Source organism: Anoplophora glabripennis, unplaced genomic scaffold, assembly GCF_000390285.2.
Source record: "Anoplophora glabripennis isolate ALB-LARVAE unplaced genomic scaffold, Agla_2.0 scaffold49, whole genome shotgun sequence".
NCBI classification, from domain to species: Eukaryota; Metazoa; Arthropoda; class Insecta; order Coleoptera; family Cerambycidae; genus Anoplophora; species Anoplophora glabripennis.
The window spans coordinates 754,248-772,522 of NW_019417201.1; the positions used below are offsets into that span (position 1 = coordinate 754,248).

Sequence of the window (18,275 nt, forward strand, 5' to 3'; positions counted from 1 at the left end):
ATGTTCCTAGCGGGGATAAGAAGTTTATCTTATTTGTGGAAGGGCGAAATGGGCGGTGACTATTAGACGCCTTCATTATAGCCATCTTTCTCATTCGCACGGATTTCTATGACTTACTTTATCGCTCTCACGTAACGGCCCATGAACCATGGGGACTTTCCGACCCTGTATATCCATCAGTGGTCCCATCGCAGGAGCGAAAATCCAGGAATATGTTTGCCGATAAATTTACCAACCCGTCCGGGAGCCCGTCACCAATTAACAAACATCCTGTATTGTTATGGCTTCTATAACTACCCTTCAATCTAAGATAGATAATCCAATTGTTTACGTTGTAATTGATAGTCGGCCGTCAGAGCGTTTTCGATCAACCACGACGGCCTGCTGGGACCCGTCCTGTCTCCTCCCATTCCGTGTCCGAGATATATGACGGAAGCGAGGCTTCTTGCGTCCACGGAGACAATGCTCCGAGGCCGAATAAACAGATACTGCGAAGGTGGTTACTTGTAAATAGCAGTATCTGTTTTTTTTCCGTCACCTTGTCAGTGTCATTGGCTTATACAAGGTATTTAGTCCAACCAAATTACACTTCAAAAAAAACAAATGTTACCTGGACTTTTATAAGTGGAAATGGTAAAAGGGCTTATAATAAACCTAAAAAAATAAATGCGCGAGCAGGGGCGGCGGAGGATTGATTTGCGGGGTTGAAAAGTTGTATCATTGGGATTTCTGGCGAAAGTTGAAGTCTAACAAAAAAGTATCCAATACAAATCATGCAAAAATCTACGACTTTTGTAGAGGTCACTTTTTAACATAACCTCAAAATTTCCGAGAAAAATGCGAAAAACAGTTTTTTTTCTGATTTTTCGTTTTTCATTTCTCATTTCCGCAAAAATAACTTAATTTTAACGAAACTTGGTGAAAGTATACCTTTCTGTGTCTTAAATAACCACAATTTTTTTTAGATAAAAAAATCAAGAAGTTTCTTAGATATTAATTTTTTCAGCCTGAAACACTTTTTTTTCAAAGAAAAATCATCGTACAGAATTCTGCCGGTAATCATTTTTTTCGTTTTGACTTACTTTTTGATAAAATAAAAAAATCTGTAATCACAGTCCAAAAACATGCTCAAAAATGCAAAAAATATTAAAAAGTTACTTGCAACAATGATTTTTTAAGTAATTGTTGATAATTTGTTTAAATTAAAAAACATTCAAATACTGATTACACCATTCAATTCTACGGAAAAAAAATTGAAAAAACTGTGTCTCATTGTTTAACCCAAAACTTTATTTTTGTACAGTATTGCTATAAAAACAAACCCGAAAACCCGAAATTTTGCAAAATCATTTTATTTTATTACTGGCTTTATTTGAAAACGAATTTTAAAATAAATTGCACATTTGCATTGCCACTTTTTTCGCTCTATCCAATGGCGTCAACATTTTTGCAATCCGACTTTTCGTCTTCGAGAGGCCATCATCAGATTAATTTTTTTAAATATGTCGCTGCTATTTTTATGACAAAATCTAAAGCCATTTTTACTTCTGAATTAGATGATATTACTATTGTAATCACTTAAAAAGGTTTTTAGCTATTATTTAAAAATTTTTCCTGAGTACGGCTCTGAACGCTTTCAAAATATCTATTGGAGGAAGTCGTAACAGTATAAGAGTCAACATTTTTTCTTAATAATTTAAAAAGTTGTACCTAATAAAAAATAATAGAATTTGTGAACTATTTTATTATTTCTAATTAGTATTGCTAATAGTACCTACCTAGTAAAAAAAATTGTTGGATATTTTGTGCGGTATTGACTTTTATACTGTTATGACTTCCTCCAATAGATATTTTGAAAGTGTTCAGAGCCGTACTCAGAAAGAATTTTAAATTAAAGCTAAAACAAGCTAAAAACTTTTTAAGCTATTACAATAGTAATATCTTCTAATTCAGAATTAAAAATGACATTGGATTTTGTCATAAAAACAGCAGCGACGTATTTACAAAAATAACCCGATGATGGCCCCTTCAAAGACGAAACGTCGGATTGCAAAAATGTTGACGCCATTGTATAGAGCGAAAAAAGTGGCATTGTAAATATGTAATTTATTTTAAAATTCGTTTTCAGATAAAACGAGAAGAAAATTAAACAATTTTCCAAAATTTCGGGTTTTTCCGGATATCTCCGAAACTACCCAGAATTTTAAAACTTCCTAAACGGCATATTGTTAGGTATAAAAAAACACAACTTTTTTCTAATCTGAGCCACCCCGTATCTCATACCGTTTCCTAGACCCTAATGCTATCCCATCGTTATCTCGGACACACTGTATATCTATGAATTCATCAAAATTTAAAAAATTAAGGACACTAAACGACCTTACAAAAAAAAATATTATTTATTTTATTTATTCACTATTCGACTTATGTTTATAGCAATACTGTACAAAAATAAAGTTTTGGGTCAAACAATGAGACACTTTTTTTTAGTTTTTTCCGTACAATTGAATGGTGTAATCAGTTTTTGATTTTGTTTTTAATTTAAACAAATTATCAACAATTACTGAAAAATTCATTTGTACAAGTCATTTTTTATTTTTTTGCATTTTCGAGCATGTTCTTGAACTGTGATTACAGATTTTTTGTTTCACCAAATAGTATATGTCAAAATGGAAAAAGTAATCAGCGGCAGAACTCTGTACGGTGATTTTTCTAAGTAGAATTTTTATTCGAAGAAAAAGTGTTTCAGACCGGAAAAAATGAATATCTCGGAAACTTCTTAATTTTTATATCTAAAAAAATTTATGGTTATTTAAGACAGAGAAAGGTATACTTTCACCAAATTCCGTCAGAATTAAATTATTTTTGCGGAAATGAGAAATAAAAAACGAAAAATCAGAAAGAACCTGTTTTTCGCATTTTTCTCGGAAATTTTGAGGTTATGTTAAAAAGTGACCCCTATAAAAGTTGTAGATTTTTGCATCATCTACAACTTTTGTATTAGATACTTTTTTGTTTGACTTCAACTTTCGCCAGAAATCCCAATGATACAATTTTTCATAACTTCTCATGCATTTATTTTTTTATATTTATTATAAGCTCTTTTACCATTTCCATTTATAAAAGTCAAGGCAACAATTTTTTTTTAAGTGTAATTTGGTTGGACTAGACACTTTGTATGAGCCAATGACACTGACAAAGATGACGGAAAAAAACAGATACTGCTACATACTCATTTTTTATTAACGGTAAAATCATACGAACTTTTCTTTTTATCGGATAAATTTCTCTTTGTATCGAAATAATTTTGCCAATCAGTAATTTTACGAGAAAAACTGATATTCAAAAATATAAAATTATATGTATAGACGGAAATGCTGATTCAATCAAATCTGCTACTGACTTTAACATCATTTCACCTCAATAATAACCTGTAACTATAGAATCCTTTACATATACGTTCAGAGCAAATAAAATAAATAAACTTTACCAATTTATTAGAAATTCTGCAGAAATTATTTAAAACATTTTAACACCCCGTAGAATGAAAGGCACTAATATATTTAATTGTTAGTTAACAGTTTAGCATGGTTTAATTAATTCCAATTAAATACACCTAAATTTACATTTATAATAGAGTTTGATATGTGGGGCCTAGGCACATATACAAGAAAATTTGCATTAATGGTGTTTACTGATATACGAGTATATTATGGTGATATATTTTGGGGGTATGTAATATTATTGTGGGAAACAAATGGTTCACTTTTAACAACCTATGGGAAATATAAGCACGTGTATATTACATGAAAAATCTCTGAAATAAGACATTAAAAACTAAAGCACTCAATTAACTAATAAGTATTAAACTAGATTTTATTATTCAAATGTGAATAGTTTAAATATATCAATTTTTCCTAGTATTGTTTGCAATTTGTGTATTTGGACATTTCAATAATATAAATGATGTCAATTGTTTTCCGTTCCAGACAACGTATCTTGAAAGCACGAAAAAATATATATTTTAAATAATTTTTGTAGGTTTAGTACCACAAAGTTTGTTCAAATATAGTAGAGTCTAGAGTTATATCTAATATATTTTACTATGTTCTAAACGTAACTCAAATCAATCCGCAATATTTTTCTAAAATTTTGTTAAATGAACTCAAACAATTTTCGTCGATAGCAGGAAAAAGTGTGCAAAAGATATTTTATTTCACAGATAAGATCTAGTAAACAAATTACAAGGATAAAAAGATTTATTTTATTTTTAATAGTTGTAATTTATTTATATCACGTTCAAATAGCAGTATACAATAATATTTTATAGGTATGAACCATTCATAAATTTTTTACTTATTCTAATTTGTTTATATAATACTTATTCCAAAAATTATCCATACTTTCGAATGCTATGGAGATTTTTATCAATTCTGGCGAATGCGCTAATGTCAATATAAAATTTTTCATTCTGTGAATATCTCATATCAAGTAGAAAGAAATCTTCCTGAAAATAATTTTGCAAAAAAAGATGCTATCCTACATACCATATACTTGCCATGGATATTTCCTTATCAATGTCAAAGTCAACATTATTAACTGCCCACCGATAATTTTTATTAATAATGCTAACCCTGGAGCAACGAATTTATCTTGTGAAATGGAATCGGTAATGTTTCATACCGATATGCAATACAAATTTTTAATGAAAACTATCCAAATGTAACTGTAACTCGTAGAGCATTTCACAAGCTAATTATAAAATTCTATACCACTGGTGATGCAAAAAATATTAAAGAGATAAAAAAGAATGCAATCATAACGATGCTGCTACTGTTGTGATTATGGACTCTGTACAAGACAATCCAAAGATGTCCCTCAAGAAATTGTCAGAAAACATAGATATTAGCAGATCTCATATTCAAAGAATTTTAGTATATAACAAAATCTATCCAATCAAACCAGTGTTTAATCATAGATTGCTTGATGGAGATGATGGTCGTCGTTTCTAGTTTTGTTTAACAATGATCGAGAAACTGATTGAAAACAGATTCTTTACAATTACAATATTTTATTTACTGACGAATCAACATTCACAGCTGATGTCGTGGTTTCCTTTCATTGTAGATTATTATAGTTTTTGTTATATCAAATCTAGAGAAATCTGTATTATTTATAAGTAAAAATAAGCAGCAGGAGTAGAAGAGTGTCCATTTTGTAAAACAGAATGATGATGTGCGTCCCTTGACCCTTGTAACGAAGCTGTTAAATAAAAAATGTATCCAACCGAGAAAGGGTAATATTCCGCATGAAAAACAAAACAATAATTTGAAAGGACTGGATAATTATACTTGTTTTGTATGTATTTTATATTGTGTTGTACGTAAAAATCTTTTACGTTTACGATTTTATTTTTTATTTTTTTTTTACTTGTTCAGGCGTAGCAGGAATTCTCGTATTACCATCTTCAGTTCTACCGAATTAGCGTTCGTAAGCAGGAGTAATACGACAGCTTTAAGTACTACCATCGTGATAAATTAAGATATAGACAATTTGTTACTCATACAAGGACAAGGTATGTTCCAAAGTAAACAGGACTTTTTAAAAATAAGAACAAGAAAAAGTTTTTCGACAATACCGATTTATTTTATTCGGAATAGTCCCCTTCCAACTCATTACAGCGATTTGCATGGTCTGAAAACATTTTGAATGAGTGTTTTAGATGGTCGACCGAGATGTCCTTCAGGATGTCGCTACAAGCGGCCTTTTCTTAATATGACCTTGAAATGACCTTGAAACAACCTTAAAATGGCCCAATACAGACAAATTAATCTCAGATTCGATCTCAACGACCCATAAAACCTAAACTCCGAGATTTTTTTAATTTAATATACTTTTTCTTAATCTGACCTCTAATTGACCTTGATCCTGACTAAGAAGGAAGGAGGAAGTCCCGTTACATCAATAAAGATCTACCTTTCAATAGATAGCCTCGCTAAAATACCTATTTTTTCCTCTTTGCTTTCAAACGCACCTTTTATTTACTTTATGTTATTAAACACTTAAGTCTACTATATTAGATATGCACTTGACACAAACAGACGCATTTCGATGTTTTTGACACGCTCAGTAACCACAAAATCGATTTTATCCGACATTTTCCCTATTTCGACTCCACTATTCTAACACCGAAGTTTTGACTAACTCCAAAACTTACAACACCTCATTTGCATGTTATTGTTTTCGTTTACCACTACTTTGCGATCGGACGGCTCAATAAATCACACACGTGCAGAAAATAAAACTAGTTCTCCGGGAATATTTGTTGTACGTAAACATGCACAGGCAAAGGAATTAGTAATTGAGGTTTCAAATGCACTATACGTGCAATTTCAAATATATTTTATTACATCATACAAGTAAAGTCACAATGAGCACGTAATTTTACACTTTGTTAATCGATATGTGTATATTTACGACACCTAGAGTGTAATTTTACTCAGGAACAAGAAAACTGTAAACAAAATGTAATGTAAGTAAAACAATAAGTAAAATAGGTTTTAAATAGTAGGCTACAATCTCGATGTCTGTGTGTAAAGGTTAGGCAAAGTTCAATATGGTTATTATTGATGTTTTTCATGTTCTTCAATAACTTTAAGGAGGTATATCGGAGTCCGAGGGAAGTGAGGAGCGCAGGTGGGGTCCTATGCTTTTCTTATGGGACTAACGCCCGCTGCCAATTTGAAAAAATTTAATTCTATTGAAATTATTTGCGATAAACATTATCTATATAGCAAAGAAATCTACTCATATGCACATAGCATACATATTGACTAATTAACAACGTAAAAATATCATATATAAGTAGTTGAAAATTATATTTAATGAACGTATAAAGACTATGTAGATGTGGCAACAGCGCTAATAATTGACTAGCAGTTGTACACACTGCGAACCTACAGACCTCGGACATCGGAGATATTGCGTGTCAAATTCGGGTAAAGATGCGTACGCGTTCAAAAATGTATTGTGTATAAACTATGTACAATATAATTATTCTATATAGCAAATATATCGTATTATCCTCGCGAAGATTTGTATCCTTTATGTAAAATCCGTAAATCATGTGAACTGGTAAAACAACGAGAATTATGTTAATTTAGTTCTAAAGAAATGAAATAACACTCGCGCCCATCTCTCGGCCAAGTCGAAGAAAATGTTGGATGCAATTTTGAAGGTTCTATGATAGAAATTACATTATTACTCACTGTTCGTGTTTTTAATCCCTATTTTAGTAATGTTACAAAAGTTTTGCAACTATAACTAATTTTTTAGATATAAAGTTTGTTGAGAAATATTTATGTTCCTTTGTTTTTCCGTACAAATGCTTTTATCTCAAGTATTACTAATTATATTAATCAAGTAAAGAAAACTTTATGTAATCCTAAATATTGCTGGGTAATGATTACGATGTTTTTATAAACCATTAAATATATTAAAAGGATTTATCAACTGTATTTTTTATTCCAATTAATATATCACAGCTTCCTAGTATTTTTTAATTAATCTAGTTTTTTAAAAACATTACAAAAAATCGTCTATTGTGGATAATTTATTGTTGATAGTATATGTTTGAAATCAATTTCGTTTTTATCAAGTCTTTCAAATGTATTCCCTCCTTGCTGTCAGCTGATTGCGACGTTGCCACATTAATCCTCAAGTCAGACAGAAACACAATAATTGGTTTCTGTTTCTAATTAATACAGCTGTAGATACTATGTTCAAAACTTACATTAGTTTTACATCAAAAATAAGATAATGTCTATGGAATACTGTGATACTGTCTATGGAAAAGTTTTGTTTCACAATTTCTAAACTTTTTTCTCAGTTATGGGCAAAAAAGCGCCGCACCGTCCATCTTCGCCATATAAACCTATGTTAAAATGAACAACATTCAACAACAATACCTCAAAATCTAGATTCAAAAAAAAATTGAAAAAATATGACGCACAGGGGAAGCACTGGGTAATACGCCACATAAATTTCAAGTACATCTGTGCGTATTCATAAACCCGATATACCTCCTTAAAAGTCCGATATTTCAATGAAAAATGGTCGTATCGAAATTTAAAAAAAGGAAATTAAAGCTGAATAAACAAGCTATCGGGTCCATGCAATGGCTTAGCTGAAAAACATTTTTCTGAGTCCGTGGACTCGGCAAAAGATCTAAAAACTAGAATCTTATAGCTTCAAAATGCATTTTTTTAATTCCCGATACGATACTACGACTATTTTTCACCTAAATACAGTCTCTGAAAAATCACGTAAACATTTCGGAGATTCTTTTGACCTTTTAATTTTTTGCATTAGTTTATGTATATGCTTAAAAAATGATAACGAATTACGTAATTTTGTTGACTGTACAAGTCTGACAGATCCTTTTTGTTCCAGATTGTAATGTTCAGACTGAGTATGCTTATCAGCTGTATTTTCATGACAAACACTGCAATGGAAGAGAAGAACCTAGCAGCCAACTACGTAGACACCACAGACTTCTCAGACTTCGACAAATACGCCGTCACCTGCTACATTTGCGTCAACGTTTCGGACAATCTCATCTGCAATCAGTTTGCCATCGACAGGCCCTGTAAACCTGGTGAGTTTCTTCGAATTTTTCTCATGTGTTTGCTGTTTTATTACATATTTGATTACTGCAAATTGCTTCCCAAGATAAGCAAAACTTTTTGTCAAGGAAACTTTTTCTCGAAAAATCAACAATAAAAAAGTTTCATTTCACCATCAACGTAATATTATTGCCAGTTTTTGCTACCAGGTCTTTAACGGTATTTACCGAACAAGACGTGTTTTCTTAGTTTTCACCGAAATAACATTCAAAATTCGACACTCCCCCAGGGAACTTGCTGCTTTGTACGACCCCGTAGGAGATTTATAAAGATTATCATAAAAAAAAAGAAAAATACGTCGGTGAGGTTCTCCATAACATCGCTGTTGGCTGCTTCTGTGATACGAGCGACTCGCCGCACAAAGAATGATTCAGAAAATTGGAATTTATAGACCGGGCCACCCACTAAACTTTTTTCTTATTTTTTTTCGTCTGTCCGTTAAATGTCGACGAAATTAATTTTCATATCCCTAGGCCTTATTATTCAGAAGATTTAGGGTCACGTACAACTAAATCTCAATGATCGCTAGACGAGAAAGGTCTGGAAGATATACCAGAGGTGGACTTAAAGTCTAACAAGGACGGACTGTGATTTTTAATTTGTGATAAATTAATTAATTAATAATATTAAAGTTTTTTTGTCGACCAGCTGCAAAATACTTGTTGTTCTAGAACGAAAAAGACTTTGGCGTTTAAAATGTTTTAACGAACTACACGAAAACTGTTTAAAAATTAAAGTCAGGGGTGTCTCAGGCAGGGGGGCTCACGGGTAAATTGCGCCCCCAATTTTTTGCATGTCAATATTTTCAAATTAAACTAAATTTTTGCTTTCACTTTACTGCGCTGCTGTATTGATATTAATCTAAAGAAAAAATTAAATTTTAATAATCGCGAGCTAGCAGACATTCATTTTGTGTATGGATTTTATAATGGGAGAGTACTAGCGGCACCAAGAGAATACCAACGGAAATACCTGAATCGGAGGCAACCCGGACATAGAATATTTTCTACGGTCCATAGACGATTAACGGAAAATGGATCTTTTAAAAACTGTGCGGTCAAGGAAGGCCAACAAATGATTATAATTTTGAAAACGCTTTAACTCAATTTGATGATCATCCTAATATCAGCATCCGCACAGTCTCAGGAGCCACTAATATTCCACGAACAACAGTACATAATGAAAAATGTAAGAAACGTATATTAAAACTAATCCAAAGCTCTCATTTTAGCTTTCACGAATGGTCACTATCCAAGGCCTTTATCCTTATCATTATCAGAGGGTACAATACTTTAATGAAGATTTTATGCGTAGGATCAAATTTTCTCAGTGGATCATTAATAATGAAACCTTGCTTCCTATAATTCTCTGGACCGATGAGGCGACTTTCACCAGAAATGGAGCTCTTAATTTTCACAATACCCACTATTGGGCTAATGACAATCCGAAGGTAGTTCGGCGTAATAATTTCCTACATTGGTTTTCAGTTAATCTGTGGGCGGGGATTATCGGTAACAAATTAATTGGACCTGTTGAAATTCCAAATCGGCAAACGGTGAAGTTTATTAACATTTTTTACAAAATCAATTGTTTAATTTGTTGGAAGATGTACCTCTGAATGTTAGAGGAAACATGTAGTTTCAGAACGATGGAGCTCCAGCTCATAATAGTAGGAATGTGAAAAACTGGTTGAACGAATATTTTCCAGAAAGGTGGATTGGACCAAGCGGCCCTATTGCCTGGCCATCTCGTTCACCTGACCTTAATCCTCAAGATTATTACTTATGGAGACATTTTAATAGTATCGTTTATAACACCGAAATAGGTACCAGAAAAGAATTATTAGAAAAAATGTTGGCCTCTAATATGCTAAGAAAATGGCAGGTATTTTGAGCAATTATTGTAACGTGTTTTTTAGTTTTTAATAATTTCTTTATTATCTGATTTATTACAAAACTTCAGTTGACTACTGTGCATATCAAGTTTGTTTCTGTAGTAAATTACTGATAGTTTGCAAACTATTAGTACAAATTTTGTACTACGCATGCACGGATGCCAACAGTCTACAAACGGTTTGTGATTTGAATGATTTGAACGATGCAAAAATGGTTTCTTTTATAGTTTGAAATGAGATATAGCTTCTAAATCTAAATAAATATTTTTCGAAAACGAAGCATTTTATCGAAGTCCATCTTTTTTGTAAAAAAAACATTTCTGTCATCGTTTGATGTTTACATGTGAAAATATTAGAATTATCATCAAGTTGATTGAACTGGTCTTGGAAATATTTTGAAAAATATGATCTCTTTTGAGGCCCCTTTTAGGGGGCGTAGCATTTTTCGACCCTTGTTTATAGGAAAAAATAATCTTATTTTTGATTGTAGAATCCACTGCTAAAGTAGTGCACACTAATTATTGGACACCCTGTATACATTGTGGAACAGCCAAATGGAATAAATTATATCGCGTAGTATTCCATTTTTAATAACCTTAAACTGTCGGCTATCACGCTGTCTTTTTTTTGTTGGCAACACTACCGCGCAAATGGCGCAAAATTCAAATCTTGCGTGAATTTTGGGACACCTGATAGTTACCGTACAGAAGAAAATAAAGGTTCTGCAACACACTATAAAAAAGAAGACCACGCTTCGTACAATAAATGCCATGACAAACGCAAAATGACAGTTTTCGTGCAGCTTCCCTGCGTGACCTTCGTATTTAACTCATCTTTCCACTATATGAAGTCTGTATATTATACATTTCCCCCAGTATCTAATATTATTCCCCCGGAAAGCCCTCTCCGGCCAAGAATAGTTTTCGGAGCGTTTCCTTTCTAGCGTGTAACATCAATCTTGTTCATGTTAACGTTTAGTCCTGAAGTTTTACGGCTAATTTTTTATCTGAACTTGAGATCCCAGTAACATAAATTTCTTTTTTACCAATGTAGTGGCGAAAACCGCGATGTAAAGCCACTTGGGATTTCGTTTTCATCGGACTCATTTGTTACGGTATTTCAAATCAATACCTAAGCGGCTTGTTAACCAAATACAATTGTTCAAACTGAACAGCCTTGATTTCTCGTTAATTTGTATCTATCATTTACGTATTCTCTAACTGTTTTCTTTTATTAACGATGTCGTAAATTGTAACAAATTATTTTTTTATTTAATTTTCATACCAGTGCAATTTTTAAATTATTTTGTCACAACTCAAATTCAAAATTCTCAAACACCAAGTATATAGTGGACGTTGGTGGAAAATTATTGTCTTCTGGTTCTAGAGCGCCTTGATAAATGTCCGAGTAACACGTAACCGCGTCTTTTAGGCAACCAAACTTACACTGAAGGCAATGATTAACACAAAATGCCCTACAGACAGAGGATAGTCCAGTGGAGTACATATTACATTTCTTTACACATATTGAATATATTAATCTGCGTTAATCTGCTTAAATGTGTTTCTTTTTTCAATAGCAAAAAGTCATTTATTACATTTTTACTCACAAACTCATACTTCGCTGTTATTTTGATCCCATTCTTTATTGAAAAAGTAAGAAGGTTTGTCCTTTTAAAAATATAGGCCCTTTGGAAATCTATTTTCGTGCCTCTGCACATAATTAAAATAATGTTAATAAAATACAAAAAGTTTTAGTGTTTTTTTCAATATTTTTCTCACAATTTCACGTTAAATACTATATCGGAAAAAAAATTCAAAATTTTGAAAAGAATAAAAAAAATAATTTTGAAAAACATTCAAACTTCAAATATTTTTAAAATTTGTTTGCGTTCTCGTTTTTAAAATTTTATATTGAATATTTTAAATGTCAAGAAGAAACATTTTTTTGATATTTAAAAGTATTTTGAAAAAATTGTTTTTTTTTCAAAATTTTTATTTTTATTTTTTTTCGATATTTGATGGGTATTTATCGGAAAATTGTGAGAAAAATAACACAAAAACCAATGTTTCAACTTAATAATGATTAGGTAATTGCAGATTTGAAAAAAAAAATGTAAAATTTTTGCTTTGCATCTCCAAATTCGGAAAAGGTAATTTTCGTTGAATTTCTTTATTTTTTTAGTTATTTATATTTTTTAATATTTTTCTTGTATTAAAAAGGTTTTATTAAAAATATTTCATTTAAAAAAAAAATTAATTCACTGTACCTATTTCTACCTATAATTTATATTTCTCCCATCCTCTCTCTTATCTTGCCAAACTACTTGACTTTAACCTTCAAAATCATTTGAAGGTTAAGCAGGTACAGCAGGAAATTTTACGTCCAAAGAGGGTATTAACCATGACTTTGACATTGACCTTGATGGTGGTGGATCAAATGTGGGTCGAGTTCTAAAAGTCCCGGTACGGCAGAAAAACTTTCGCAGAATGCATGTTGCGGCAAATACACGAATACGGCCCTGTCTAGGCGCCCCTTCCTAGAGGCATGGTTGAGATGCAGCGGGGCAGCGGCGGCGAGAGGCTGTGCGACGATAACAAGGGTGACACGCACGTCACTAGTTAGTAGAATACGTTTGTTTTGTATATGGTTTAATAAAGCAATTATTAAAACCAACGTGAAATTCTCAAAATCTGTAACACAACAAAACCCTAACATAACAATGCATTTTGGGAAAAAATGTTCCAGACAAAAGTGTAAGGATTTTTCCCTGGCATCTGATGGTGACCTTGGATTTGACCTTGACTTTGACCTTCAAGGTTATTTGAAGGTCAAGTTAAGTTTTTTAAATGGGAACCCCTATTTTTTATTGCGGATTTGGAAAGAGCAGGAAATTTTACATTTAACTATGACCTTGACCAATTCCTTGACCACGACCTTCAAGGTCAAATGTGAGTCGAGTTCCAAAAGTCCCGGTACGGCAGTACTCCCGACCTATTAACGCAAAGTAGCGGTTAGTCTCGACCAAGGTTTAGTGTATACCCGACCAATTAAGGCAAGGTGGTGAGTATACCCGATCAATTAAGGCAAGGTGATGTGTATACCCGACCAATTAAGGCAAGGTAGCGTGTAATTCCGACCAATTAAGGCAAGATGGTGTGTATACCCGACCAATTAAGGCAAGGTGGCGTGTAGTCCCAACCAATTAAGGCAAGGCGGTGTGTGTATACCCGACCACTTAAGGCAAGGTAGCGTGTAGTCCCGACCAATTCTTATATCCGTCTAGGAATCTGCCAAAATGTTGATAGAGAACATTTTTACCACAGGTTGTAGGCCTTGTCTTAACTGGCCAAGATTATTAGCCATTCCTTAACTGTCCGGGATCGTTAGCCTTGCCTTAACTGGCATCTCCTTTCCTTAACTGACTGGGTCGCTAGCTACCCTACAGTGACTAAAAATTTTTTAAATTCTTGAAAAAATATTTTTAAAATGACCTTCACATACTTGTTCAAGGCCAAGAACTAAATGATGGTCATATTCGTACATTTGTCTTTCCGTTCTTCCTAACTTATCAAAAAAATAATAGTTAATGTAAATAAATTAACTTGACTTTGACATGATCTTGAAGGCCATTGTCAAAGTCGTAGTCAAGGTCATACTTGAAGGTTAAATTCCAGCTCTTTCCAAATCCGTAATAAAAAATAGGGGTTACCAATGAAAAAAACAGCTTTGACCTTGGAATGGCCTTGAAGGTCATTATCAAAGTCATGGTCAAGACCCTATTTGGACATAAAATTTCCTGCTCTTTCCAAATCCGCAATAAAAAAATAGGGGTTCCCATTTAAAAAACTTATTTTCACCTTCAAAGTCAAGGTCAAATCCAAGGTCATCATCAGAGAGCCAGGGAAAAATCCTTACACCTTTGTCTGGGACATTTTTTTTCAAAATGCATTCTTCGAAAGTTTTTCTGCCGTACCGGGACTTTTAGATAGCCCTGTATAAGATTTCGAAATGAATATCCCCCACATCTCGAAACTACAAATAAATCACCTATACTCGACGGCCGAAAATATAGATAGTGGTTCATACATAATATAGAAACACTATTACCGTAAAGTGTATAAAACTTAAAATGATTTTGAGAACAGTTCAATATTATTTGCTTATGTTAAATGATGTGCCGCTCTCTTTGCACATCGATAGGATCTATAACAGTCATAGACTGAGTTACACTGAACGCGATTTATTTCCTATTTTCCTATCTCTGTCTATCGCACTTATTACAGATAGGGAAATGCTCTTTTTAGTGGGTGTAAACGGACGTACGTAGAATTCGAGTTAGCCGTAGTTAGAAACGTCAAACTATAAGCGCGCGCGAGGGTTTGCATATTCCGTGACTATAGTAAATTTATAAATTAAAAAAATACAATCGGGACGTTTTAAAACGTAGGAATAATAATTAAAATGGATCAAAGTGCCGGTTGTAGCAAACGGTCTGTTGCTCATAAACGCCCTAACCTATGCGATGCGGAATTAATAATGGTAAAAAACGTGTATAAAGGAATTCGGTCGCGAAATTCTAATACAAGTGTAAGTGAAGCTGTTGATATGTGTAGTTCGTTGACAAAAGTATCCGTTGCTACTGTTTATCGTGCCATAAAAAATAGTGTAGAAGTGAATCCAAAGAAGAAAAAAGTGGAAACACGAGGGAGGAAGAAAATAGAAGTCGACGTTGACGTGAAATACTCCATACGTAGGAAAATTCATGGATTTTTCTTTAGAAATGAAATACCAACGATAAAGAAAATTCAAGCTGCAATAGCTGAAGATGAGGATATTCCTAATTTCTCTGATAAGGTTCTTAGAAGAATAATGCGTGACATGAATTTTCGATATTTGAAACGGAATCGGAATAGTATGCTCGTTGAAAAAGACGAAATTGTGGTATGGCGAAGAGAATACTTAGAAAAAATAAGAGAACTTCGTGCATCTGGTAAGAAGATATATTACATGGATGAAACATGGGTAAACGAAGGTCATACTGTATCAAAAGTTTGGCAGGATGGTAATGTTAAGAGTAAGAGACAAGCATTTTTAGATGGATTTTCTACTGGATTAAAGGCACCTTCTGGAAAAGGACGAAGATTGATTATAACACATATTGGAAGCGATACGGGATTTTTAGAAAATGGTTTGCATGTATTTGAGTCACGAAAAACGGGAGATTATCATGAAGATATGAACAGCGACGTGTTTGAAAAATGGTTTGAATATGTTTTATCATATCTGGAGCCAGGAGCAGTTGTTGTGATGGATAACGCACCTTATCATAGTAGAAGAGTTGAAATGTTACCGACATCAGCATGGAGAAAAGGAAATATTATGGACTGGTTACAATCGAAAAATATTGAATATACAGAAACCATGCTAAAAGTACAATTATTAAAAATTGTCCAAAGAGAAAAAGGTCAATACATTAAGTATGTAGTGGATGAGATGGCCAAAGATCGAGGAATTCGTGTACTCCGTTTACCGCCATACCACTGTGAATTAAACCCAATTGAGTTGGTTTGGGCACAAATAAAGAATGAAATCGCACGAAAAAACACCACCTTTAAAATAAACGACGTGAAATTATTATTACAGGATGCTATTAATCACGTCACTGCTGAAACATGGTGTAAGTGTATTGGACATGCACAGAAAGAGGAACAACGTATGTGGGATCTTGATACAACGGTAGAAGTGTTCATAGAACCAGTCATTATTCATTTGGGTGAAGATGATTCTAGTGATAGTGATAGCAACAGTGATATGTGAAATATATAATGTGAATAATGTGATATGTAAGTATTTAAATATATTAATAGTGAAGTGATTATGTGGCAGTGAAGTGAAAGTGTGACAGTGATAATATTCGTGAGATAATTATTATAAAATATGTAAGTAGGTACCTACTTTAATAAATATATTAATAGTAAACATTACAATATTTTGCGGCGGCGTAAGCCGAGTGGTGGTGGATTATCGATGCCCAAGAGGGCATCGTTTTATGGAAAACACTTAAAATTTAAAAACAAAATGTTACTAAAATATTTTTGAAGTTTTCTCGATAAAACCTCTAAAAATAATAGATGTTATGTTTTATTATATTTTTTCCTTATTTTCTACATCTTGTTGCCTTTTACGTATACACGCCTATGGATTTTCGATCCCCGCACGCCTCATCCTCCTTACTAGTCCAAGAGCTAGCGATGAATCACTATCTATAATTTCGGCCGTCGATTATAGCCCGTTCCTACAGCCAGAAGAATTTCCCGCGAGGAAAAGAGGTATCACAACCGTTACGGCTCAAACTTTTACAGCTGGTCGCGAGTGTGGAAAGAGTTCAGCGGTACGGCGGTGCTAATTTGCCTGAGGAGGGAGCTGCAAAAACGAATTAGAACGACAGCAGCGAAATCGAAATTGTTGGATACACAAGTTTCGAAGCCCTGAAAAATCGCGATAAAGCGCCGCCGGCAGTCTCGCGTTTCCAAAGAAGGATTTGCATCTTTTTCGTTTATCGTTTTTCGCCTCGGGCGAAGCGGTTATTAGCGGCTTCCGTCGCCAACTTCCCGTTTCCAATAAAAAAAATATGTATGTTTAACAAATGACTGCGGTTTACGGTATTCAAGCATCTCTGGCAGCGTTTCATTTTGTATAAGGAAGATAAAATCACGTTTGGAAAAATCCAGGGATATTTAATGTGAAACAAACACGGATAAATATTAGGAAAAACGCCAAGACAACCCCGATCAACGACATTAGTCTGCAAATCACAATCTCTTAAGTAAAATCTTTGTTCCTCCAAAGCATTGGTCTTACTTTCATAGTACGTATAAAATAACACGTCGCTTTCTACCGGTTTGATAATATTGAAGGTCTTTTGAAGTCTAAACTGGCATGGGTTTTAGAAAATTAATCAAGAATTATTACGCGAAACTTTGTCCGACCCTGTCTCGCACCAATTAATCAACTTATCACCTGTTTACAATGCAGTAGCTCTTGTTCCAGACACCCTCTAGATTTATGTCGTTTAGACATGTACGAAACAGACTATGTACCGAGCGTCAATTGTCCACTGGATAAACTGGTTAAAAACTCTGCCTTTGAAGGTCGTAGGGACCTTTTAACTAGGTCCTCACCGACATTACGTCGTAATACAATTTCCTCGTAATGCATTTTGAATTCATCATCCTTTTCATTCCAGGAGAAACTTTCTGCCACACGTTACACATAATGGATTCAAAGGGTACTAGCGTTCTGGTGAATAAGAAGTGCACGACGGAAAAGGAATGCCAAAGGAATAAAGTTGGATGTGTGGAAATTGACTCGCAGAAGGTAAGCAAACTGGTTTTTATGTTTACCAATTTTTGAACCAATAAGTCGATCGAGAAATTGGCCAATTTTATAGCTACCAAATAGTTCATAACGTAAACTTTACAAAATTTAGAATGTGTCGAATACTGTGTTACATTGTTAGACATAGCGCAGTTGTAACTTCTATTCTTAAGCCACTAATAACGCTGTCTTCTGTATTATACTTTTTCTTGACAAATAGTGAAAACCAAAAAATACTTATTAACATCTTAAATCAGTGCAAAGCTGCATAAAACAGCGACAAAATTAAGCCGCGAATGATACGCACAAAGTGAAAA

General features: G+C 33.4%; 1 protein-coding gene across 2 annotated transcripts in view; it reads left to right on the forward strand.

Moving 5' to 3' along the window:
- Window positions 1-18,275, forward strand: part of LOC108903878 (ly6/PLAUR domain-containing protein 6-like) — a 365,593-nt gene that overhangs the window by 345,244 nt on the left and 2,074 nt on the right. Inside the window, exons 1-3 of one of the 2 annotated variants that reach the window (XM_018706217.1) lie at window positions 5,553-5,575; window positions 8,452-8,656; window positions 17,828-17,958. In XM_018706217.1, coding sequence (XP_018561733.1) covers window positions 8,458-8,656; window positions 17,828-17,958 — 330 coding nt within the window. In that variant the 5' untranslated portion in view covers window positions 5,553-5,575; window positions 8,452-8,457. Of the gene's footprint in view, window positions 1-5,552; window positions 5,576-8,451; window positions 8,657-17,827; window positions 17,959-18,275 lie in introns of those variants that run through there. The other variant, XM_018706215.1, reaches the window with a different exon arrangement.